Below are 27,170 nucleotides of genomic sequence, written 5' to 3'. Positions count from 1 at the left end.
TAATCCTTAGCCATGTGAGCAATATAATCAACAACCATATCACAACAACACCAAATATGTTAACTAGGGAAACCCTTGATCAAAGAGAAAACCCTAGTGGGAATGATAGCCACAAAATGATGTACTAATATAAATATTCCTTGTAAGAGGATGGACCCTATTAAGAGTTAATGAAAACATTCAGTACATATTAGTCACTGTTAGGAGACTTTAAATCCGTGTTAGGAGATTCCAAACCTGTTAGGAGTTGTAGAAGGCAGATGGACCCACTGTTCAAACAACTTCAAGGACAAGATCACTGAACTCACTGTCCAACTGATCTCCGTATTATTCCTTGCAAAATAATAGAAATGAACTGTACTTGTACTTCCTCTTCCTCTGTCTTGTGGACTAGACTTTTGCTCCTTTGATCTTGATACCAAATCACAAACTTCGCATCCAATAATCCCTTGGATCTCTTATTCGCATTTACTAAATACTCTGCTCTTGTTTGCACAATCCATACACTTGATACACTTAAAAACAAGGAAAATATCCTCCCTTTATACCATTTCCTCAAAACAATTTCTTGTGTCGGCCTTCAGGCTTTCCCAATTAATTATAATAGGACCACATTAAGATAATTAATTAATTTACAATTACACAACACTGTCAGCTCACAGTCTTGACAACTTCTCACATATTCAACTCCAAACTTTGCGCACTCGCTGACATCACCATCAGACTGTCTATTGTCACTGTACAATTTCGCACATCAAGATTCTATCTCTATTAGGAGATATAATCCAACCATTAGAAACTGCTTCTAAAGAACTCTGTTTGTAGACTGCATTTTGTAAATGAAGCATATCTTTTGCATGTCCTCAACTTACTTGATGCACACTTAACCTCATCATAAGGACATAGTGTAGAATATGTCCTTAACTGTGCTTGATCTGAACATCAATTATCTGTCTGTACAACCTTGTTCTCTATTTGCTACTCTACCAGTCTTCATAGAAACCATACTATGTTGTCTTGAATGACAAACACAGTCATGAATGCAACATGCCAATCACGCTAATAATCTCCACATGCTTTGGCAATGCTTAGGATACTCCCCCAAAGGAATGCCATCAGCATTCATGCTAACAATCATATTATGTCTAAGCAGATCATGATAGATTATATCTTGTGAATCAATCAACTAAGAGATATTTCCACATAGATATCTACGAGTTGTATTGTATAGATATATCATAGTGGATACAAACTATGTATATAATGTTCCTATGGTAAGTATCATTGAGGATATGTGTGCACATGCCTTACGAACATTTTCAGTATTTGGTGAATATCACGTGACTTGATATTCAGAGGCCATTTCTGATATCATGAGATGATATCTAAATGGTGGATATCTTTTGATCAAAGATATCCTTAATCATACCATTCCCGATGTTATGCTGGGGTAATATTAAATTCTATTTAATCCTCCCTAGCTAAGAGGGATTGTTGATGTTTTTAGCTTCAGTCGGATAAAATGAGACAAAACTATTGAAGGCACATATATATTTATACTTAGTATATGTGAGAATAATATGCGAGAATAATATGCATACTCAAACAAATATAATATATATGTGTGTGTGTGTCTTAAATTGAAGAAATCCAAATATTACTTGTGGAAAAATTAATATAATAAATATTACATATATACATACTTATTGATATCTTTATACATATTAATCTCATACTAATATTGATCAACCGCATTATAATAACCAAACACAGTAAATTGACCGAGCGAAAGTTTGACTGAGTGACTTTATTATAATGGTGGGTTATTAATGAATTGCAGTCACCACCCATGGAGTCATGACCCAGCGTGGATTGTGACTCCACAGTGGAGTATATATGTGCAGTCTGGAGCAGATGAGAATCGGCAACACAACAATAAATGTCAGTCTTCAATGGTACTTTCTCTGCACTGATATTTTATATAATATCCATTTTATCACAGTGTGAAATATCTATATCAGTTACTGCAGTCTGTAATCAGACTTACTATATATATTGGTTGTTATAATCTGCAATCAGAGTTTTGATTAAAAGTATTACATTTAAGATTAATAAAAGTGTATCAACTTTGTATAGAAAATAATATATGTGAAATCTGATCATCAGATCTAACTATTTCAAAGAACATCATATCATACAATGTTGATAATGTAGTGGATGGTGTAATGATCCCACATAGGACTTAGATTTAAGACTAAATAATAATAGCTATTACAGATAATGATAGAGATTATTGAAATGAATCTATTGTTGGATGCCATAAAATGTGTTTGATGTCCCTTATCATACTTAAAAAAGGGTGTGACTATACAAATGTCTTTGTTTAAATTTAATATTATAATATTAGTATTCAATAGTAGTTAAGTTAATTATTTTATTATAAAATTAATTTATGTTATATCCTAATATTATTTATCATTCAATTTTATATTTTACTATTATTATAACAATAACATTTGATATATTAATATTTATATATTAATTTTTTTAAACCCATATATTGACATATGTATAGATATATTACTTTATATTATATTGATATATAATATCGTACTTTGTTATATATTCATCTATTATTATATCAATAGAAAATAATAATAATGTAGATAGCATTATTATTATAATGTAGTATATTATGTGATAGTATAACACGGTTATAGTTATATAATTATTAGGGCTCATGACAAGTCCGCCCTTCCTCAAATTGCTTGCCTCAAGCAATTTCTACATCTTACTTGACATATTCTAACTTAACTTGGATATTTTTCCCTTAGATTTGAAAGTAATTCTTATGCCTTGATTATTCTAGGTTATTAAATTAATGATTATCCTCACAATGTATACACATTAATGCATGAAGACACACAATAGACACAAAGTATTCACATTGATGCAAGAAGACATGAATTAGACACAGAGTATACACATGATGCGATAAGACACAAAGCAGACACAAAGTATACACATGAAGACATAAAAATGATCCACAAACTTCAAAGTATACACATGAAGACATAAAAAAGGGTGTATAAACTTCAAAGTATACTATTTATATCTTTGATATGTGTTTTTATCTACATGGGTATGTTCCTATAGTGAGTGATCGGATAATTGTGCTTGGGCATGGAAACAGTTTACTTGAGGCTCTCTCATGAACATAGCCCGTTTTTGGAATCTATACCTCAACATGACCGAATTACTCCCCTCTCCCTTCACAAGATTCTTATTCACTATAAGACTTTGAAGTAGGTAGATACTTGGAAACAATAATGTACTTGCTATTCATCTACATTGTCCCATTCCTATAGTGAATGGTAGAATTACTATGCTTGGGTAGAAACAGTCTCCAAGAGGCTCCCTCATGAACAGAGCCCGTTTCTAGAATCTTGTCCTCACAGTGACTGAATTACTTCCCCTCTCACAAACTAACTATTCACTATAAGAATTAGGTAGACCATTACACATGGAGGCTGAATGTTGAACCTCAGTTTAATGTTTAGTCTCGATTAGTAATTGATTCCTCTTAGTTTTTAATTTCCTTTCTCTTTATGATACCAATTAGGGTTCACTTTTAATTTTAAACTCTAAGTTTAGAGTGTATTATAATACAAATGATTTTGAAAATATTGGGAACTGGATATATTTAAAATCTGTGTTCACTTCAAAATTCTATACATAAAAGATAATTATTTTATATTTTCAGCAAAGTATGTTTGCTTTTGTAAATCTCTACTAATAATATGAAAACTTGAAATATACTTTAGTTGGTTTCTATTAATTCTCCCTTCTTAATTCTTTCAATTGCCACTCCCTTAGAAACTCCTTTAATAAAGAATGGGTCCTTATTTTATTCTTTGATTGACCTCTGTTGGATAGACATATTTCATAAACAATACCTATATTCAAACTATATGAAAATTAGTTTATTTTCTAATAATTTTAGTGCATAAGTAATTATATTCTACATGACAATGGTTACTTATAATGTGCTGCCCATTACTTGTTTATCAAGTAACCGTACCACTACAAGGATTTAAGAATATTAAAAATTAGAAAAAATAAGTATAGTTACCTTTGATATGGGGGTTATTCCCTATTTCAATTTTATATGCCTTGATTTTCCATCTGTAATGTCTTTTGTCTCATTCACCATTAAATCTATGTGCATTTCTAACAAAGCTGATATGATCATGTAAATATATATCTTTATCCCTTTATGTTGAGTAGCTTGTTATCCTTTTTCATTATGGGGTCCACATGGGAGTTCTTGTACTTAAAGCAGAGTTATATGAGTTTCCCATCTCCAATGACAAAGGCCACGTGAGAATGGCATATAATAGTGGGTTGAATGTATGAGCTTTGCCCCTTTAAAATTCTCTATATATTTTTATTATCATCTTCCTCGATCCTTTTGCAGACCCTTATCACTATAGGAGTTGAGAATTCGACTCCGATAATGCGCCAAGATCACCTGCAATGCAAATAGCTTGCTGAAGAGAAAGCTAGGGAGCAAAGAGCTTGAAGCAAATACCGCACAAGAATATTTCACAATAGGAAATTAGAATTGCTATGTGAGAATGGAATTGGAATGAATTTACAATGAGTGGGACCGAATAAAAAGGCCGAATAAAAAGGCCTCATGGAAGCTTGTAGAACAAGCTGGAATGAGGTAGGAGATAAGGTTGACAACTAAACACACATCCACAAGAGGTGGAATAGATAAGTATGCTAAAGGGAACAAACTCGCGTGTTGTCAATAACTAACTTCAACTACATGCATTAACCTAAGTAAGCTTAAGTAATAGAATAAATAATTAACAATTAATTAATTATTTACTCTAACACCCCTCCTTAAGTGCAACTTAGGGGAATGCCTTAGCTCACAAAACAAAGGAAAAAATGCAAAATGGGTCCCGGCAACGAGGCCATTTTAGGTACCATTTTAAGTACCCAAGTACAATGCAAGAAAATGCAACCTCTGAAAACAGGGAAAGAGAGAAAACCACATGGGAAAAACTCTCCCCCAAAAAGAAGTAAAAAACAACATGCTGAAAAAAACATGAAGTGAAGGAAGGCCTCAACCAATCCCCCCAAGGACAACTTCCGTAACCCCAAGCATTGACCGTAGCTGAAGAAAGCGAGGCGATGCAAAAGGCCTAGTGAAGATGTCTGCAACCTCACCGGCGGTAGGAATGTACTCCAATGCAATAACACCATCTTGTATCAACCGACGGATGAAATGCATATACAAGTAAATGTGCTTGGTACGCTGATGTTCCACCGGGTTGTGTGAAATGTGGATGGCACTCTGATTATCTCACCACAAAACAGTGGGACGATCAGGAGGAAATCCAAACTCAGTCATCAACTGACGAAGCCATAAGCCTCCTGACTAGCAAGAACTGCGGCCCTGTACTCAACCTTTGTAGATGAAAGTGCTCGAGCATGCTGCTTCTTGCACGACCATGTGATGGGACCGGATCCAAGGCAAAAGACAAAGCCAAAAGTAGACTTTCGATCATCGACATCACCAGCCCAATCTGATCAAATAGAGTCTGAAATTTCTGCAAATAAGCCCGTGGAGTAGTCAAACCATCCAAGTGAAATAGCAGATTGTTTGAAATGTTGAGTGCAATCAGTCCCATGGCTTCATCCATTTTGTTCCTGTGTTGTAGAACCTCAAAAGGGCACGTAAGAGCAGGTTGATTCTCATCCAGACAAGACCATAGACCTCTTGACATGAAAAGCCTAGTCATTTGTGCCTTTCAGGTGTGGTAGTGGTGTGGTGTGAGACGGGTCACAGATGGATCCGCCATTGAGAGAAAGAATAAGATGGAAGTAGAAGGGTCTTAACTGAAGTAAATTACAGAAAAGAAAGACACCCCCCCCACAAATGTACAAGAATATCTCCCAAATACCACAAAAAAAACTATGAAAAGCAAAAAAATGAAAAAGAACCTGGATTTGTTGATGCAGAATAGGAGGAAACACAAGCCTCTACTTTGACACCAAAAATGGGAGCTCAAACAAACTTGGAATCTTACGAAACTAGCACCGATGTCTCTGTCTTTGAGTCAGCTTTTCGACGCTTCTTTCGGATCGGAAAAAGACTTTCGTATGCTCAAGTTATGGCCAAAAAACTGACTGCTGCTCCAAAATTGCACCTTGCTGGAAAATTACAGGCACTGTGTTAAATTTGATGCTTGTATGCCCGTCAGGAGGACGTCGTCAGAAAAAAATCCGTCACCAGAAAAATGATGTTAGCAGCCGGGAAGATGACGTCAGCTGATGGAAAGATGATGTCAACAGGTTTGCTGGAAAAGTGATGTAATCGGCTGGAATGATGACGTCAGTGTGCAGAAAGATGATGTCACCCGTCGGGAAATGACGTCAGTAGAGGTTGCAAGTTTCCACGTGTCAGCAAGTGATTGGAGGTGGTGCGTGAGTGGAGACTGTCGGGAGGTAAACCCGACAGCACTGCTATCGGGTGGAGGCTCCCTGGCGGAGCCGCGGTGGAGCGTTAGCGGTGCGTTGGTGGTGGCGACGCTGGGTGGCGCTGCGGCCACAGCGCGGTGGCGCATCTGACGGAGAGGGGAGCGGGTGGCATGCAGATGGTGCACGAGCGGCCCCACGGTGGCGCGCTCGTTTTTTATTTATTTTTATTTTTTTCGCTACGAAATTCCGTACGGCTACCTGGGAGGCCAATTTTTTTTCCAGAAAAACGCTTGAAGCCAAAAATGAAAAGTTTTATATGAATCTTAGCTATAAATGGTGTTCTGGATCCAATGGCAGCATCCATTTGGGCTGAAAATGCTCCGGAAATTCGCTCTACCCCCGATTTGAAGAAAAATTGCACAAACAAATTAGGGTCTGTGACTCCAAATTACGGCTTCAAAAATCCTTTGAACAAGAAGCAGCAGGGAGGCTCTGATACCATTTAGGAGTTGAGAATCCGACTTCAATAATGCGCCAAGATCACCTGCAATGCAAATAGCTTGTTGAAGAGAAAGCTAGGGAGCAAAGAGCTTGAAGCAAATACCGCACAAGAATATTTCACAATAGGAAATTAGAATTGCTATGTGAAAATGGAATTGGAATGAATTTACAATGAGTGAGAGACCGAATAAAAATGCCTCATGGAAGCTTGTAGAACAAGCTGGAATGGGGTAGGAGATAAGGTTGACAACTAAGCACACATCCACAAGAGGTGGTAAAGATAAGTATGCTAAAGTGAACAAACTCGCGTGTTGTCAACAACTAACCTCACCTACATGCATTAACGTAAGTAAGCTTAAGTAATAGAATAAATAATTAACAATTATTTAATTATTTACTCTAAAAATCACCTCCACGGTGGTAGTGTCATTTTCTCATTTAGATGTTTCTTACTTTCATTGATTAATGCCCATTCATCCTGATACCATGTCAGATTTATTAAATTGATGAGTTTATTCAGTTTGTTATATCTTATCGATGTGTAAACCCTTCTTATCTATCCACCTTTATTTTATTTCCTTATTGTTGTTGCTGCTGTATTCTTTATTATATTTATTGTTGCTCGGTATGGAATCCGTGTTAACATCAATGTTATTGATATGCAAGTCTGGGTGTCACAATAGATGTGGTTGGTGGAATACAATAGAAATAAGGCATTCATAGGTTATTTGATTCTATTCCTTTTCACCACTTAATTGATGTCATAGATATGTCCTGAAGGAAATATTTGAAACATTACAGTTTAATGATTATCACTGTTCATAGCCATGACTATAGTTATTGCTATACAAAATCTTCCTAGTCCCAGATATAGACTTTATCTCTATTTTCATTAATGTACCTTGCTTTCAAAATCTATCAGATATAATTGAATCGATGCCAATGGTATTCACGATTTCATATCCACTACTGATTAGATTAGGGTTTGTGCTGTGATATCAAGAAATTTTTACAGTATTTAATAGAATTGAGTGGTGTCTATATAGTACATTTTATGTCCATGCATACTCCAATTACTAAGTAATAAATTCAACATTCTTGGGTCTTTTGTTTCAGTCAAAAGAAAATTTCTCTCACTCAAACTTATTATTTGAATACTTTTGTGAGTGGTCCTCAGTTCGGAAAATGCCTTTCTGGTTGCAAAATGAGTTTGAGATCAGTATAATTGTCTTGTCGGCCATATTCTGATCTGAAATCTGTTTCATGGATTTTCTACTTTTTATTACAATGAATTTGTATTTGTGAAACTTATACTTTTTGTACAATACTATGAGTTATGCTTGTGCATCCTATGTTTGTCTTGTCTTACCTTAAGTCATGAGATGCAAATTACTCATCTTTGTTTTTCCAGTCTTTTGTTATAGAGCATTGAGTGCATGAAATCACAGGGACTACACAAGGTCATAAGTAGTCATGCATTAAACAAAATTTTCTATTAACAAAACTGTGTTATAAATTGTCCTTACAAAACTGTGTTATAAATTGTCCTTGCCCTACAGGATGGCAGGATCATAGCACTGATACCAATTGTAATGATCCCACATAGGACTTAGATTTAAGACTAAATGATAATAGCTATTATAGATAATGATAGAGATTATTGAAATGAATCTATTGTTGGATGCCATAGAATGTGTTTGATGTCCCTTATATAGTTATCATACCTAAAAGGGTGTGACCATACAAATGTCTTAGTTTAAATTTAATATTAATATATTAGTATTCAATAGTAGTTAAGGTCATTTTTTTATATAAAATTAATTAATGTTATATCTTAATATTATTTATCATTCAATTCAATATTTTACTATTATTATAACAATAACATTTGATATATTAATATTTATATATTATCATATTAGCATATGTTAATTTTTTAAAACCAATATATTGACATATGTATGGATATATTACTTTATATTATATGGATACATCATATCATACTTTATTATATATTCATTTATTATTATTATCAATAGTAAATAATAATAATGCAGATAGCATTATTATTATAGTGTAGTATACTATGTGATAGTATAACATGGTTATAGTTATATCATTATTAGGGCTCATGACAAATGGGGACGCTTTACAGAAACTGCCAAAATAAGACAAACAACATACAATAATTCTATGGACTAGCTGACCATGAAGACTCCAGCTCTCGAAGCAAGAAGGTTTTAAATATACTGAATGTGGAGGAACATCGCGAAGTAGTTTTGGTAATCATGAGAGCACATACTAAGAAGGCAGTGTACCTAGATCCTCATGTAGAGAAGGAACAACTCTAAGAAGTTTGAGAAGTAGAACAAGTGATGGTGAGGGAGTGAAGAACCTCCAACAGAACTACAAGTATATCATGCAGTTCGAGGGAGAAAAAGTTACAGAACGCGTATTAAATTGGCATGATACTCAAGCTTGGTATGATACTCAAATCTAGTATGACAATTTAAACTAGTACGATAATTGAAATTGGTACATTGGCATGGTGTAGTCTTCTTTTTCTATACTACACCTTCAGATAGTTATACAATATGACATCCACTTCTTCATTCCGTATGAGACTCAACACTTTGCATAAGACCTCAAAGAAGTTATATCGTATGGCTTTCATTGGCTATCTTGTGACATTGTATGACAACAACCTGTTACACCCTGCACCATGTGGTAGTGACCTGCATCCATTGTAACTTGTTCCTCATACAACAACCTTGTATTCCTTGTATGATAACATATGACAACTTCATGTTTCTTTTGTACGGTTTCTATACCTCCACTTCCTAAGGCCTCACCATTTTACTAGCACTACATGACTAAGAGTCCTTCCTTACAATTGAGGATCTTCCCTATACGGTTTGCCTCTTCCATACAACGTGTTGCTCCAATCTGTCCTACTACTCATATCATCTTCGTATGTGCCACTCTTGTATGATTCATTGCCTCCTACATGACATATTGCTCTATGTGTACGGTTTGTTGTTTCCCTTGCACAGTGTTGTGTTGCTCTATTTGTCAGAAAACAGATTTCCACCCTATATGGTAGCATCTCTCCTCAAGAGTACAATGAAGAGAAGTTTTAACATGTCCAAATTTTTTCTTATCTGGCTTCATCATCATTTCTTTTGGCATCTTAAGAAATCATGAAAATGATCTATGCCATGGAGTTGTATGTGGTTTCCAAGGTCTGAATTTGGGGATGGTGGCAAGGACTTTGCCTTGAGACTTTGCAAGGGGTCTTGCCCATTGACCTCATTGAGGGTGGTACCTTTAGATCCCCACAAGAGACATTAGCCCTTGCCCAGTGGGGGCACTGCACGCAGACACCTATACAGGGCATTGCCCCATGACCCTGTTGGGGGTGTTTCCCGTAGACCCGGTCTGATTTGATTTTTCAACTATAGTACAAGTAATTGTCTACATGCTTTCCTTTAGTCTTCTTAGATATTACTTGATGTTTACTTGTCATTAGGAAGACAACATTTTCTTTTGGCGGGACAATGTCTTCATCATACAACGCTTATTGTTATGTTTAATAATATTGGTTATCAGACAATGTATAAATTGTCCATGTTAAGGTTGCTGTTACTCTCGGGTAGTTGAAGTGTCCATTGGTTGATTGTTGTGTTCCTCTTGGTAACTGTCATGTCCTTTAAATATGTTGTTTATTGTCAAGGAAGGTATTATGTTATTTATGGATGAGCTAGAATTGTTGACCAACCATATCCGGTCTTCTTATCCATGATAATTTCATGATCATTTAATGACATATTTTACTCTCGTATCTGTTACACTGCCTTTTTTATTATTGTTTCATGTATGTGATTTATCATATGTTCATATAGATGTAAACAAAATTTTTGTAAGGAAAGGAATATTTGAATGGAGAAGCGATAAGAGAAGTTTCAGCCATTTAGTGAAGACAATGAAAGGAACTCGATGTTCAGTGAATGAAGACAAGGTTGGAGGAAGAAGTAGAACAATATTTGCAGCTGGTGCACACATCAAACCACTATACCATGGACAGAATGTGCCAAGTAGGGGCAAATTGGCAAAGATGACACAAAATTTTTCCAATCACATATTGAGCACACCTCAAGGTGGTCAAGCCATGTGAGAATTATGCTTAAGCGAGGGCTAGCTGAAACGCTTAAGTGAAAAATCTGCTCTGTAACTAAGACTTCGTTTGGCACACTTCTAGATGGGCTGAACTATTGGAAGTCCACAATATGACATGGACTGTCCACAAAATCTGCACAATTTCACTCACATCAAATTAGCCACACGCTATGCTGACATTTCTGTTTGGTGACCCAATGTAACTGTGCCAAATTGTGGCCAATTGGGCATACAACTGTGTCTCCATCAATTGTTTCAAGTTGCCATATGGTTGTTGAACCAACATAAATCTGCATCTAGAATTTGTTTCATTGGTCACAAAACCACGCCAATTGATAGAAGTGGGTAAAAGACATGTAAAGCATGCCAAGGTAAAGCCATAACAAAATTTTTAGAGACACTTTTTCACTGGCTTAACTCATGAAAATGTGTGGAAAAGAATGGCTATTGAACATGAAGACACGCCTTGGGAGAAAACATGTATTGCCAATTGTTGAGCAAAGCATTGGGATGGTTTAACCTTGGAAAAAGTGCACCCAGGATTGGTGAATATAAGAAAATTTCTTTGTGAGAGGGAAAATTGGTTAAGGATGGGCATTGAAATAAGGTCGTTTGGTCAAGGAGAAGCATAAAGACAATTGAAAGTGCGTGGATGTGGCCATGGTGAGGGGTTAAAGTTACAAGGTAACAAACAATTTAAATTCCTTTTTCGTTTGTTGAATTATGTAGATAAATCAAGGTTTATAGACAGTTACTGAATATTGCAGTTTTGGCACATGTTGAATAGTTTCAACAATGAGTTGACAAATTCTCATTATGGTGTGCATCCTGAAGAATCGATACAAAGTTGCTGAGGTTGATTCTTTAGTTTCAAGAGAATTTAGATAAATATAGTGTGTTCTGCAAATCAGAGGCATAAGAATAAATTCTCCAAGTTTAGGGGATTCAGCCAACTTTGTAAATCAAAGTTATTATCTAAAATAACTTGAGTGGTATAATTTTTTAAAATTATTTCCTTATAACTATTTCATTCATCTTCTTATTTTAGTAGATAGGGATAGTGTTGCTTTGATCTGGATCTTTACTGGGGTTGTTTGATTATTATTTTTCCTGTAATCTGCCTCTTAAGAGCTTATAAATTTTATAAGTACTTTGGGTATATAATTTTTATTGATAATTGGAAGATGAGCCAGTGCTGGAAAAATTCACATTTAATCTTTGAAGTCAAGAGTGTTGTGTGCTTGTTATACGATATTGTTGGAAATTATGTTTGTGTTGCAAATGCTTTTATCAAGCAAAGTGATTGTGTAATTGTGGTTGCTTGTTTAAAATTTCATGAATTAAATTTATAGAAGATTATATGTAATCAGGCTTTGTATTCTTTCTAAGTTGTAGGTTCTGTATGTAAGTCAGTTGTTCATTTCATGACAGATATGGTGTTCACCCATCTAACTTTTTATTATTGATATAGATTTATTGATCTCTGAGTTAGCCAGAAATCACCATTCCTCTTTTTTTTCTTATCAATTTCTTTCTTCTTTACAGACTAGTAGTCTGTGCTTAACTAGTAGGAAATTTTCTCTGGTTGTTTGTGCTAGTTTACCTCAAAATTCAAACATCTCACTGCATGTTGTACCCAGGGCAAAAACATAGACATCTTATCAATTGACATTTGGTGCGAATCCCCATTTTAAATATTGTATAGTTTGCATACTTTTAATCTCTGTTTATGGTTTAGGCTTTAGCCGTTTAGGTTTTGCTAATTGTTAGGGAGCTCCCCCTTTTAATTCAAGAAACAGTTTAACCATATATATTATCTGATTTATCTAGTTTTTAAAAGGACAAATTAAAATGCTAACGTTGTGAGTTGAAAACTTCAGCTTCTGTAGAGTATATGAGATACAAATGCAGCTTACTATTTCCTATTCACCATAGTTATGTTCTAGAGAGGAAGATCAAGATTATGACAAGGATTTCTGAGTACATGTTGAAAGTTAAAATTATTTTTAATAATGTTTAGGCAGAACTGATTCACACTGCAATTTACTGAGTATTTTCCACATTATTTAGTTAGGAATGTTGTTCTTGAAGAGTTATGGCATTTCATGTTGTTCTTGAAGAGTTATGGCATGTCACAAAAAGCTAAAGAATTTAGGATTTTTTGTTCGTTCAGCTCATTTTTTTGTTTTGAAGATAAATATTGACAAACTTGAGGATAGTGTGCAAGCCAAAAGGCAGCTTACTACTTTATATTTACAAGAGTTTGTGTTCTAGAGAGGAAGAGGAAGATTATACCAGAGATTTCTGAAATTCTGAATACATGTTGAAGGTTGAAATTATTATTTAATAATGCTTAGGTAGAACTAGTTATAACTGCAGTTTACTGAATATTTTCCAAATAATTTAGTTGGGAATGTTGCTTTTGAAGAGGTATGGCATTTCACAAGAGTTAAAGTATTTAGTTTTTCTTGTGTGTTCAGCTCATGCTTTTGTTGTGAAGACAAAAATTGATGAATTTGAGGATAGTGCGGGAGGAAATATTTATTCAGTACCTTCAGTGAAAGGTCTAACTACTATAGTTTTCTGGATGTTTCGACTAACAACACAATTTTGAGCTGAGATGTGGTACTTGATGGGGTTGTTTGTTTAGAACAAGTTAATGATGTGAATAAAAGCTACTTGTGCTAGGAGGTAAAGCTGGTAGCTAGCAGCACTGCAAAGAATATGCATAGGTAGTTTATGGTATGCTGGAAGGAATTAAGCTGACAGATTTGCTCCAGGGGAGTATGTTGGAGGTTCAAGATTAAGGCTTACATCCAGTCACTATGATACATGGAAGTTCTGCACAAAATAATGCATTAGAAGACTCTAAATGCCCCTGAGTCAGGTCTTTAGCCTGATTACTGAAAACACACCTAAAATGTTGGACTCTATGTTAACAGATGAAGTGAGATAAAACATTAAATATGGTCAAATTTATACCTAAAAGCCCTTAAAGAATTGACTAGTACAGACAACATAATCACTTTCTAAAGGGACATTATGCACAATGAACCAGGACAGCTCATAAAGTGACTAACCAAAATATGTTGTTGGTAGTAAATAGCAAAGATATTAAATTATTTTCAACAGTTCTTACCTTTATAATTAAAACATAAAAACTTAGTTACCCTGGTTCGGCTGTATGCCCTCCGGACTAGGCCATGATTCAAAATGGTACTTGGTCTCGGTACAGTTAGAAAAATATTCGACTAAGGTTCAAAATTTTCCATACCAGTTCAAACTGGTCGAAAACCAAATCGAACCTAGGCAAACTTGCAAGCCACAGGTCAAACCACTAACGAACTACGTGGAATTGGGCTCTACGAACAACAGAAAGTTGCTTTTTGACATATTTTATATTTTTTTGAGTTCTTAAATGTTAAAAAGTGAATGTGAAAGGCTTAGTAGTTCATTTGCTTGGGAAAGAAATTGGAGCACATATTCTTTCATCTAGCCAGTGAAGCGCAATAGGTTGCAATCAAAAAGAGCGGAGGACTTGGTACTTGAGCATTACAACTTGCGTCTCGTCTCACACAAGACTAAAGAATACAAAGAAGGGGAGACAAAGAGGTGGGATGTAAATGCAGAGTTGGCGGACTTGGATGCTTCTGCTTCTCGGCTTTCAATTGAAGATATTGATGCCCATACTATTATTACTGCTGCTGATCCTATTGGCCTTAGTTGTGTTGCTGAGTCAACTATTGTCGAAGAACTAGGAGTATTGAGTGGATATTTTGCAACCGACAATTTATGCAAATACAGTCACAATATAGGTTGACCGGTCACAATATGGGAGACAGAGTCTCTCCTACCTTAAAGGAAAGGCTCCCCCTTCTCATCGTTCCTTGGATCAATTCAAGGTAAGCAAGAAGTTAAGAGATATTGTAAAGGGGTGTTATAGATATTCTTTTTTCTTATTTCAAGAAAGAATCCACTTACACATGGAGCGAGTAATGGGAAAGGTTTAATTTCTATAACTACACTTATATCTAACAGTTGGAAATAGTGATACCAATACCTAACACCAACTCAAAGACGGATTAAGAGTGTACTAGCTTAGATCTATGTCTAGTTTTCCTAATCTATAAGAATGGCTACGAAACAAAAGTAAATCTCTACTATTCGGGGGCACAAAGTTCCAGAAGTAGATGATTTCTACACTATAAATTAATTCTAACAATTTGCATTTATATGAGATAGTAACATAAACTACAATCAAAGCTTCTGTCTATATTACCACAACTGCTTTCAATCAAAGCTTCGGCTCCAATTGTTTCTTGTACTCACTATGCTCTAGTAAATATACAATAATAACATGAATTGAAGATAATAGAAACAAATCACAATCACAACTTCCAATTTGTTCTATCACAATTGCTTCCAGTCAAAGTTTTGAATCCAACTACTTCTTTTTATTCACTTTTCTTTCAAATTTGCACTACACAATCAAAGTTGTGCTTGTTCAAGTTTGGCAGAGCTCTCTTGCATATATAAAACATTATTTTTACAATGAAGGGGCACCTCTTTTTATAGGAAAATGAGTGAGAAATAAAAAGGTGGTCGAAACACAACAACCTTGACCTAGTCAAACTAGGAAAGAAGACTTATTGGATTACATGACTAAAGGTCTGTGTGGTTGGATTACATGCAATCTATTTTTTGAAGGTACACACTGAAAATACGCTTAAAGAATATGTTGAAAGTATTGATTTTGAAGAAACCAACCTTGTAGATTATCAACAAAGGTCATGTTCTTGATGATGCAATTGCAAATGATCACAAGATCGGGAGTTCCTGTATTTTGTGCCACTGCATTCTTTTAGATAACCATGGTGGTGCATTTTTGATAGCCTTTTGATTCTCTTTGATAAATTGTCAATTGTCATTTGAAAACTTGATGTACTCAAGTTTTGCTCATTCCGCAAGTGTTGGGAACTCTCCTTTGTCAGCTATGCAAATTATGAATTTTCCTATTTCTCTTTAATGAGTTGTAGGTTGTCATTAAAAAGTTTGATGTAGTCAAGCTTTCCTTATTCCATAGTTGTTGGTAATTCTCCTTTGTTAGGTTTGCAAAATTTTTGACACTTTGAAGTCCTTCTCAATGATGTCTGGATGTAAACTTAGAATAACTTTCCCATTAGCATCTTTAACTGATTTTTTATTATTTATTATTTTGGATCAAAATACTGGCGCATTCCAGGGCTGCCTTTGAGAATGTGGAGACCAAATAAATATTGCTTCTTTTATTCGAAGCATAGCTTCTTTGAAGAATTTTGACATATCTTGATTTGAAGAGTTCATTGCAACATGAGACTTTCGAAGAGGGAAAACATGTAATGTTCCCTTTTAGGGTCCATTATTATAGACGATTACTTAATCAATCAAAATGTTCATATTAGTTATTTTAATATGAAATGAAATTATTATTTGGGTTTAGGAACAAAAGATATAGATGTTATCCGAGTTGCCTAAACACCATCTAGGGACTCCATCAAAGTTTATAGGTCCAAGCCCATTTCATGAAGATTTATGGGATGCTGATCCCCACCCTCTATTAGGTAACGATCCACTAGATTGGATTTATACAAGCCCCTCCTTGGTAACATTGTACGCTTCTGATAACTATTCAAACAATAGCGATATTTTCTTATGATGATAATAAAAAGCTATTTCTATCATTAGTATTAATAAGGAATAATTCTAATTCTATATGATGTTTTAATTATAATTGTAGTTTCATTTAAATATTAATCATTTTATAATTATATATAATCAACATATATTCTATAATCATAATATTCATATATAAATAAATAAGAATAAAGTATACCTTATGTGTTGTCTTTTTTTTTGAGTTATATTTATCTTTATATATTTCTTCCCTTACTTTTTTAGTACTCCCCACTTATAGCATCCTATGGGAGATCAAATGGAATAACTTTTTTAATACTCCCCACTTATTGCATCGTATGGGAGATTCAAATGGGAATAAATCTATTTATTATGATTCCTTAAGCCTTCCATCAAATAGACAAGGGATTCCCCTTACTAATTATTGGTCCTCCCCTTTTATAGTTTATTTATTAATCTTTTGTTCCTCGTGTCTCCCACTTTATTTTCATTCCATCCACCTCTTAGTTTTTTAAAACTTCTCCCTCACCTCTTCACTACTAGTTTTCATAACGAGTAGCAGTAATATTTTCTTGTCCTTGTTTTGCCTGACGATGGTATTCTTTCGTAACTATATTTTTTTGGCCTTTTTTCATATGTATTTTCATTCGATAGTAATGTGGGTATAATTTTCCATGGATTTAATATTTGTGGCTTATATATATATATGTCGCTAAATTTGTGAAGTTTGTGATGTGTGATGGGTGACATTGATAGTTATGACCCTTCGTAGATAAGTTAATTGGTAGTGTATTATTTAATTACTTGAATTCTTTTATTTATTATTTATTGATTACCTATTTGTATTATTTATTTATTTATTTATATTGATGCGATTTTTATTTATTAAGTAATATTGTTCGAATTGATATCTAAATGTGTTTAGATGATATTGACAATATATTTAAAATATTTTTATTTTTTATATCGAATAATCAATTACATATTGTTTTAGTTAATTAGGAATATCAATGTTAGGTTCCATTGTAAGAGGGGATATTACAGTCCTACATTCTCAATATCTCTTGTCCTCAAGCAATTACAATTTTCATTTCATACACTAGATCTTAATTAATTCTTAACTTTATTAAGCACTCCGTGTGACTTTGATACATTTAAGAGTTGAATGATAAATCATTAGGTGCATAAGTAGACTATGAGAACTTTGATGGATTAGGTGCTAATAGGTTGATGAAATGAAAGATCGATGATTGATTTATCATTCAATTTGTGTTTGATGATTAGATGATCATAATGGTGAATTATATATTGATTGATAGATCTCATAAATTTGAAGTTTGGCGAGTTTTCTTATGGTAAAATACTGAATGTGTTATTAAACAAAGATCATGAATGATCTATATATACAACATAGAAGAGAATGTTTCTATAATAAACAAGTGAGGAAATAGAAACATTCTTGTAGAGTAAAAAATAAAGTTTCCGTAACGAATAGGAGTTTATGGAAATAGTACAAAAAGAGTGACCATTAGAAAAAGATGGAAGAGAGTAAATAGAAACTACCTAATATCGTAATACCTTCCCTTAATGGTCAATTTATCTTTATAATACAGAAATTTGCATGTCCTCAAAAATCATAAAAGGGAGCCTTCGGTTGATCAAAGATGTCTACACGTTTTGCAATGTTGGCCTGTTGCTTGGATCCACCCTATTCCACTGATTAGAAGCAATGAATTGAGTGTTCTTCTCGGAGCTATTCTCAGACGAAGCTAATGAATGAGATGGGCCTTTATGTTTGTGAAAGGATTGGGCTGAAAACATTTGTTCAGAGGAGGATGAAGGAGCTCTGCTAGCAAACTATTGTTTCCAATGATCCTGTTGTCGAACTTTGGTGCACAAATCTAACAACTTTAGGTCAACATTAGCTGCAGTAATGTTGAGCGTCTCACTAAAGTGCTCATAGGACATATACTCATCCACAATCATGGAGAATAGATGATTCTTCAGAAAGAAAGCTCAGCTTTTATCCGATGTCTCGTGTAGATACTTCAGTATCTTCCATATCTCTACAACTGTCTTGCTACACGACACTTGAGGCAGTTGGTCATCAGTAATTGAAAGCTTAATAAGCATAACCGCTTCACGATTATGCTCATCAAACTTATCTTGAGTAGCAGCAGCTGTGGTAAGACGTCTCGGTACCCAAAACAAACGCCTGAAGGCGACGGTAATTGAAGATTGTCATCATTCTCTGCTTGCAGGTGTTGTAGTTCTTTTCGTTGAATCGTTGACTGCCTTCCAACATAAGACTAGTGAGAGTTGCCATTGTATGTTTTTCAATGAAAAAGTGTGAAAAAGTTGAGATGGCACGAGCTTCGATGGAGATTGATAGAAGATTGCAAAAATTTGAAGACACCTAGATAAGAGCTCAAAAGATCAGATAGAATCTATTGTCAAATTTTGATTTAGCTAGCTCAAAAATTGAGGCACAAAAAATGATGTGCCCAGAAAAAGCGAGACTAACAAACTTGAGATCTGCAAAACCCACTAGTAATATGCAATAATTTTGAAAAAAAGACAAATTTTAATTGATCCAGGGGGCCATGTTAGCTGAAGAATGCAGAAGGTGGAGGTAGAAACCACGAGAAAGGTCAGAAAAGCATCACGTTTAAGCAAAAATGTAGCAAAAAAACACTAAAAATGGCAATGAAACTCACGTTTTTTTGGAGAAAAAGAGACCGTGGATGAATAAAAAAAGTTTGCAAAAGACCAAAAATTGTCTAAGCCAATGATAAGAAACAAGAAAAATGTGACCAAAAATCAGAGACACATTTGCAATAGGAGGAAGATGCCCACAATATTGAGGAAAAAATGCGATTCTAATGACTTGTGATTTTGCACAAAGAAAATTGTAAAAAAAAAGATATTAATGTGGGAAAAAAAGATGCAAATTTTGAACACACTCAGTCAAATATTTTAAAATTTTTGAACTAATAATTTCAAAAAAGAAATTAAATTTTTTCGAAGAGGCCAGGAATTTGCTCATATACCATATTATGGTAAAATAATGAATGTGTTATTAAATAAAGATCATGAATGACCCATATACACAAGATACAAGAGAATGTTTCTATAAAAACACGAGAGGAAATAGAAACATTCTTGTAGAGTGAAAAAGAAAGTTTCCATAACAAACATAAGGAGTTTATGGAATCATTACAAAAAGAGTGACCGCTAGAAAAAGATGGAAGAAAGAGTAAATAGAAACTATCTAATATTGTAATAAGTTTCTCAAATAGTTCCAAGCATAATTTGATTAATGATTTTATAATTGAAAAGATACAGTATGATTAATTTTCATAGTTTCAATATCTTTTTGTTGGAGTTGATTCATTTAATGGTCTCTTTGAGGATCATCAGTATGCATTTTGAATTGAAATATTTTTAATAGTTAGCATATTGATCTCAAATCTTTTATGACTCTTATATGCCCTCCTTAAGAGGATAAAACTTTAAATGTCGTTGGGTGCTAGACACTTATCTACGAGTAGGCTCCCTCAAGGCATTGGGAATCATGTCCTGACCCATCTTCTAATCTACTTGTCTTGGGAGGATTTACACCGCCTCTCCCAAATCGATAGAAATTACTTGTATTTATGAATTTATATTCATCATTTATGTAATCATGTTTCCAAGCTTCATTATCACCTGTATTTAATAGTTTGATTTGTGATTAATAAAAAGCATATTTGTAATTGTGTTTTCCCTACAAGATGGCAAGATCATAACTTCGATACCAATTGTAATGTCCCCTTTTAGGGTTCGTTATTATAGATGATTACTTAATCAATCGAAATATTCATGTTAGTTATTTTAATATCAAATGATGTTATTATTTGGGTTTAGGATTGAAAGATATAGATGTTATCCAAGTTGCCTAGACACCATCTATGGACTCCCTCAAAGTTTATAGGTCCAAACGTGTTTTACGAAGGCTTATGGGACGGTGATCCCCACGCTCTATTAGGAAAAGATCCACTAGATTGGATTTATACAAGCCCCTTCTTGGTAACCTTGTATGCTTCCAATAACCTAAGTTACCGTTTCGGGGACGGATTTGGGTTCGAGTTTGGGCTCATGGGTTCGGGCAAGAAACAAATTTGCCATTGTGTTCGTGGGTGGGTTGGTGAGTACACACACATATATGTGCTTTACGTATATATACAAAAAATTAAGAGAAACGTGTATAATTGCAAAACCTAGTCATTTCATAGTATGAATATATGTTACTTGATCATTGATCAATGCCAAATGTCAAAGATAAACATTAAATACCCACTCATTAATGTATGTTGATGATTGTAAACAAAATCATACATTGAATTACTAAATTGTAAAATGAAATTTCTAAAAAAAGAGTAGTTCATCAAATAATAAAGTTGGAAACATAGTGATAAATGACAAGTGTTTAATAGTTTATCAATGATCATAGTGTCAAATGTCCTTCAAGGGTCAAATGGGTCATCAAAAAAGGAGGGATCAATGGCTTCATCCTTGTCTGAAACTATATCTAGATCCTCATCATTGAAAACAATCTCTACAATCTTCTCTTAAAACTTGGGAAATGGGCACACCAAAATGAGAGAGCAAATGAGAGATTAGATGATTGAAATGTTCTTTATTAGGCTCCTTTTAGGGTTAGATAAGAAAAATATTGCAAAAACATAATTTTAAGTTGTTTTATTTCATATTTTGGACCTTGCTACTGCTAGTCCTCCTTGGTTTGCTATGGGTTTGCCTAGGTTCACACCAATGCAAACCCGGATGGACCCACAGCCCAAAATCCGCACCCTGCCTAAAGCCGCAACAAACCTGGACGTGAATCCAGACCCGAATCCGGGAGATAGGGTCTGAACTTGGTAATGTAGCCGATAACAAATCAAACAATAGTGATATTTGCTTGTGATGATGATAAAATGCTATTGTTATCATTAGTAATAATAAGGATTTATTCTAATTCTAAAATATTAATCATTTTAAAATTATACATAATCAACATATATTGTATGATCATAATATTCATATATAAATAAATAATAATAAAGTATACCTTATATGTTGTCTCTTTTTTTTGAGTTACATTTATCTTTATATATGTCTTACCTTAACTTTTTTAATACTCTCCACTTATAGCATCCTATGGGAGATTAAAATGGGAATAAATCTATTTATTATGATTCCTTAATACTTCCATCAAATAGACAAGGGATTCCCCTTACTAATTATTAGTCCTACCTTCTTATAATTTATTTATTAATCTTTTGTTCCTTATGTCTCCCACTTTATTTTCATTCCATTCACTTCTTTTTTTTTTTTTTTTTAACTTCTCCCTCACCTCTTATATTATGTTCGCTCCTACTTTTTATAATGAGTAGCGGTAGTATTTTCCAGTCCTTGTTTTACTCGCCGGTGGTATTCTTTTGTAATTGTAGTTTTTTCACCTTTTCCAAATCTTTTTCCTTTTGATAGTAATGTGGGTATATTTTTCCATAGATTTAATATTCGTGGCTTATATATATGCCACTAAATTTGTAAAGGTCGTGATGTGTGATGAGTGGGGTCGATAGTTGTGACCCTTAGTAGATAAGTTAATCGGTAGTGTATTATTTAATTACTTGAATTCTTTTATTTATTATTTATTGATTTCCTATTTGTATTATTTATTTATATTGATGTGATTTTCATTTGTTAACTAATATTGCTTAATTGATACTTAAATGTAATTTGATGAAATTCACGATATATTTAATATATAGATATTTATTTTATTTGTCGAACAATCAATTACATATTATGTTAGTTAATCAGGGGTATCAATATTAGGTTCCATTGTAAGAAGGGATATTAGATAACATCTTTCAATGGGATTGAATCCATGTGGGTTTGGGGTTCTAAGTCTTAGTGATAGACCGATGAAGGGTAGGTGTTCATAGTATGGTTTTGATACTTACTGAACACTTTTGAAGGCTAGAAATTAATGGAACAGCTTGTATTTTGTGCAAAAATGGCCAAAATTGGAGTTTGGATGGTGGATTGCATGTAGGCAAAATGGGTGTGTGTAGGATGAGAGTTTTTATGTTTAAAAATGTGAGGTTTTAGTAAGATCGAGTTTTAGAGATGCAATTACATGTGGTAAAAATTCATCATTGTTACTTGGTGTAAATATGTAATTGGGTTTCAGGAATGTGATTACATATGTAGGAGTATGGAATTTGGATGATGGATTGAACATGGAAGATGAAAGCATGGAAAGGTACTTGCATTCTTGAGGGAAGATCTCCAACTTTCATCATTTTCTTCACAAACAAACCAGAAATAAAATAAAAACAAAGACAAAGTATTTACAAATACAAAGAAAAGAAAAGAAAAACATATCGCTTTGCTTTGACACAAACTTAATAAACTCCAAAACTTCACTTTGCATGCAATTTCGTTTTTGAAATGGGAGACCTTTTGCATATGCAAAAAATGAAAGTTTCAAACTTATTTAATAACTTGAAGCAAAAAACTAGGGCTGCATTTAAACAAATTGAAGATAAAGAGTAAAAGAATGCAACAAATAAGCAAATTGATCAAAAAATGCAATCAAAATCCAAGCCTTACACTTACTTGGAGAGCAAAGAGCAAAACTTAGAGCAAGAAGAAGTTGAAATAGAATTCTTCTCTCCAAAATTGGGTTTTGGAAGTGTGAATGCATGTAAAGATCAAGTGCTTTGAAAAATTCAAATTCTAGCTCCAAATCGTTGTTTACTATTGCAAATGCATGTGCAAGATGATGCAAATGACGTTCTAAGTGCAACTTGCATTTCTCCGAATGCTTTTTGTGTTTGAAAATGCCTTCTCAAGAGTAATTGGGTTTTGAACCTTGCATTACATGTGCATGAGAAAGTAGCAAAATCTTTGCAAATGGCTCTTTCTACCAATGCCTTGAGGAAATCGGGGTTCGAAATATGTTTTGCATGTTTAAAAAATATGCAATGACAACTAAAACCGTGCTTTGGAGAGCCCAATGCATGTGGCATTTTTGCCTTCATAAGCCAAAATTGGATTTTTAGAAGACCATTACATGTAATGATAAAGACATGTAAATGTATCCTTTGCCATTAAGATCAAAATCAGGGTGTGGAGGATGCATTGCATGTATTTCATTTTTGGCAAATTGTGGTTTAGAGAAGGCACTACATGTAATGCAAATACATGAATTTTGCTCAAAATTTCATCCCTTTGATATATCGGGGTGTAGAGGAGACATTACATGTAATGCAAATGCAGGCAAAGACCAAAATCGTGGTTTGCAAGATGCATTACATGTTTAAAATCGCATGTAAAACTACCCAAGTAGTTGTTTTGTTGAGAAACTAGTAGTTTGCAAGGGCTATTACATGTTTCTCATTCAAAAATAGCATGTAATAGACTTGCGTTAGTTAAGTTTTCTATTTAGCACATGTCTAATTGATTCACTTAAGTGAATCTCACTTTAAAGGGTCCATTACATATTTATACTCACAGATTTTATTATGTGTAAATATGTTTAAAAGTAAAATTTCATTGAAATGTTGAAGCTAAAACATGAAAGTAAATCTCAACATCAAAATAGACTATAAAGTTCTTAAATCACTTAAGTGATAAATTAAAAAGCAACTCAACATAAAATTATAACATAAACTACAATATAATGACATAAGTTCTAAATTAAAAAGAAACTCAACATTAATATAACATAGAGTGCACTATAATCATTGAAGTTTTAAATTTAAAGTCAAAAGTAACTTAAAAACATAACATAATGTGATTTTAAGTCATATTTTTCAAAAAGTGCAACTCAACATTAAAATATAAGGTCAATATTAAAAATATGCAATTGAAGTTGCAAATCTCATTTTTTGGGCACTGAATCCTTAATATCTTTTGATTAACATCTTCAATCAAGCCCCAAGATATCTCGAATCGAAGGTGTGATTGAAAGCAAAAGATTGAAGGAAACAAAAAGATTAAAACAATCCAAGCAAACACTCAAAAATGCAAAAAGGGACTTTAAAAGTCTCAAAAATCAATATAGGATAACAAATTGGAAAATCAAAAGGATTTGATGAGAACCTTAAGTAAAACATTTCATTATATAAATTGGTAACAAATTTTTGATCAAATTTTTCCAATCAAATAATTAGTTATCTAAGAGAAATGCAAAGCTTAATTGGAAATGTTTCATATTGTTATCTCCATTTTGTGATGACAAAATGGAGGACAACAAGGAGGAAGAGAAGAAGAAGAAGAAGAAGAATATTAATACATTTTTAATGCATTAGTTGAAACCTGTCTTGAAACAATGATACTTGAACTTGCTGTTATGAATCATGATTTAATTTTAATGTTTTGAATCTTTGATGTTGAATTTTAAATATATGATGGTATGATCATGATTCATGATGCTATGATTACAATTTTAAAGTTTATGCCTATGGTGTTTTTGTTGTTTGAATGATCAAATCATTTGATTTTATGATACTACGTGACATTCTAGTTTTAAGTTATGCTTCCAGACTTCATATATATATATATATATATATATATATATATATATATATATATATATATATATATTTATGTATTTATTTTTATGATTTTTCCATGTTTTTGTATTGACAAACCCAAATGAATCCAAACCCCTTTCTAAAATTTTGCCGTACTGGCGAACCGGTTCTTTGAACTCAAGCTCGAACTGGTAACTAAGCTTAAAAGTGATAATCATGATACAGAAAATTAAGAACCATATGAGTTACAGCAAATAGTCAACTCCTGAGATATTTTATCATATTTAAAGATGGGACTCATTCTATAGAAGACCATGTTTTAGACAAAGCATACCTTGAGAGTTTATACTGGTTAGGCTGGAGAGAGTAACCTTCATTGCTTAAAATGGCAACTAAGTTTTCTATTCCAGTTCCGACTTCATTTTCATTTTTGTGAATTTTTATGTAGCACCTCCAGTGACTTCTTATTATTGTATAATTTTTTTTTCAAAGCATTTAACTCTCTTAATTTTGTGTGGTTTATCAATGATGTTTATGATCACTTTTAGCGCATGTTTAGTCCTAAACTATGCAGTCATAATTTTTTGAACTTCTGTGTTAGCAGGTTCCAAGGAGAATGGCAGTCAACAATTCTCAGTGGCTCCAAATGCTGTCATTCCATTAAAGAGCGACTCAGGTTGGTTACATAGTTGGTAGCCTTATCCATAAGACTAGAGATTCACAGTTGACTTGAAAGTATGTACACGGGAGCACAATGGCTGTGATAGCAAACCTGAGCTGAAGTGAGAAAGCAAGTTTTATGCTAGTGACAAAAAGTACATATAGAATTCTTTAGAATGAATGCATTTATTACGGTAGCCATTTTCAGTCCTTTTCTGCTGTATTTTTCCCATTATCTTTGCTGCAGCTAACTTTTGCCGATTTTTATATCTATTTAGGTGCTTTATAGTATAATAGAAGTATTCACATATGAATATGCTTTTTATGATACTTTTCCGCAAAGCCATGTTGGGTGTCTTTTGGATTGGTAACCAGTATTAGGGGTTAACAACTAGGGCTTCAGGTTTCCCTGGAAATGTTTTCCTTATACCATCCTGTTCATCTATTGATCGTTTCTTGAATATGAGTTCCTTTGTGGCCATCTTGGGGCTTACCCATAATCTCCAAGATCCTATTGGTGTTATATTTGAAATTCTGGAAGTATATTTAGCTCATAACTTATGATGTTGCTGGTCATTTGTCTTTGTCCTAGAGCACTTTAATTCTCTTTGCGGAGGTTCAGAAGTATCTTTGTGTAAGAAGAATGCTCACCAGAATCTATAGACTCTCCAATATGTTAGCTCTGGTTCTCTTTGCATCCAAGCTTCAAGAACATTATTGCTGTCAGTACTATCTTTCACACTATCAAGTTCAATTTTTCTAACACTGTTAGTATCACTATCTTCTCCTTCATCATTCCGGTTATCAAGGCCACACCTATGATTCTGGCAACTTTTGGTGCATTGACTATTGCAATTGTAATCTAATGACTCTGCAATGTGTAATCAGCACAGTATTGTTAAATAGATATTTTCTATTTATTTAGTAGGGATAATATTTTTCCTACTATGTATAGGTAACTACATTGAGCCTAGTAGTTTTGAACAGTGGAGCCTCATCCTTGTCCAATGCCTACAGTTTGAGAACTCTGTTGGTTGGTGGGATTGCATGCAGACCAGATGTGATCGTTGTGGT

At 33.7% G+C, this 27,170-nt stretch overlaps 1 protein-coding gene across 3 annotated transcripts in view; it reads left to right on the top strand.

The window, feature by feature from the left end:
- LOC149575274 (uncharacterized) overlaps positions 1-27,170 on the top strand; it is a 277,364-nt gene that overhangs the window by 133,730 nt on the left and 116,464 nt on the right. For all 3 annotated transcript variants that reach the window (XM_089815065.1, XM_089815067.1, XM_089815066.1), the window contains one exon: positions 26,041-26,112. In XM_089815065.1, coding sequence (XP_089671191.1) covers positions 26,041-26,112 — 72 coding nt within the window. The remainder of the gene's footprint in view (positions 1-26,040; positions 26,113-27,170) is intronic.

This window comes from Cupressus sempervirens, chromosome 2 (assembly GCF_028749045.1).
Source record: "Cupressus sempervirens isolate cs-2001-9-10 chromosome 2, ASM2874904v1, whole genome shotgun sequence".
In the NCBI taxonomy this organism is placed as follows: domain Eukaryota; kingdom Viridiplantae; phylum Streptophyta; class Pinopsida; order Cupressales; family Cupressaceae; genus Cupressus; species Cupressus sempervirens.
The sequence above is the reverse complement of the archived record's forward strand: the minus strand, read 5'-3'. Positions and strand labels throughout refer to the sequence as shown.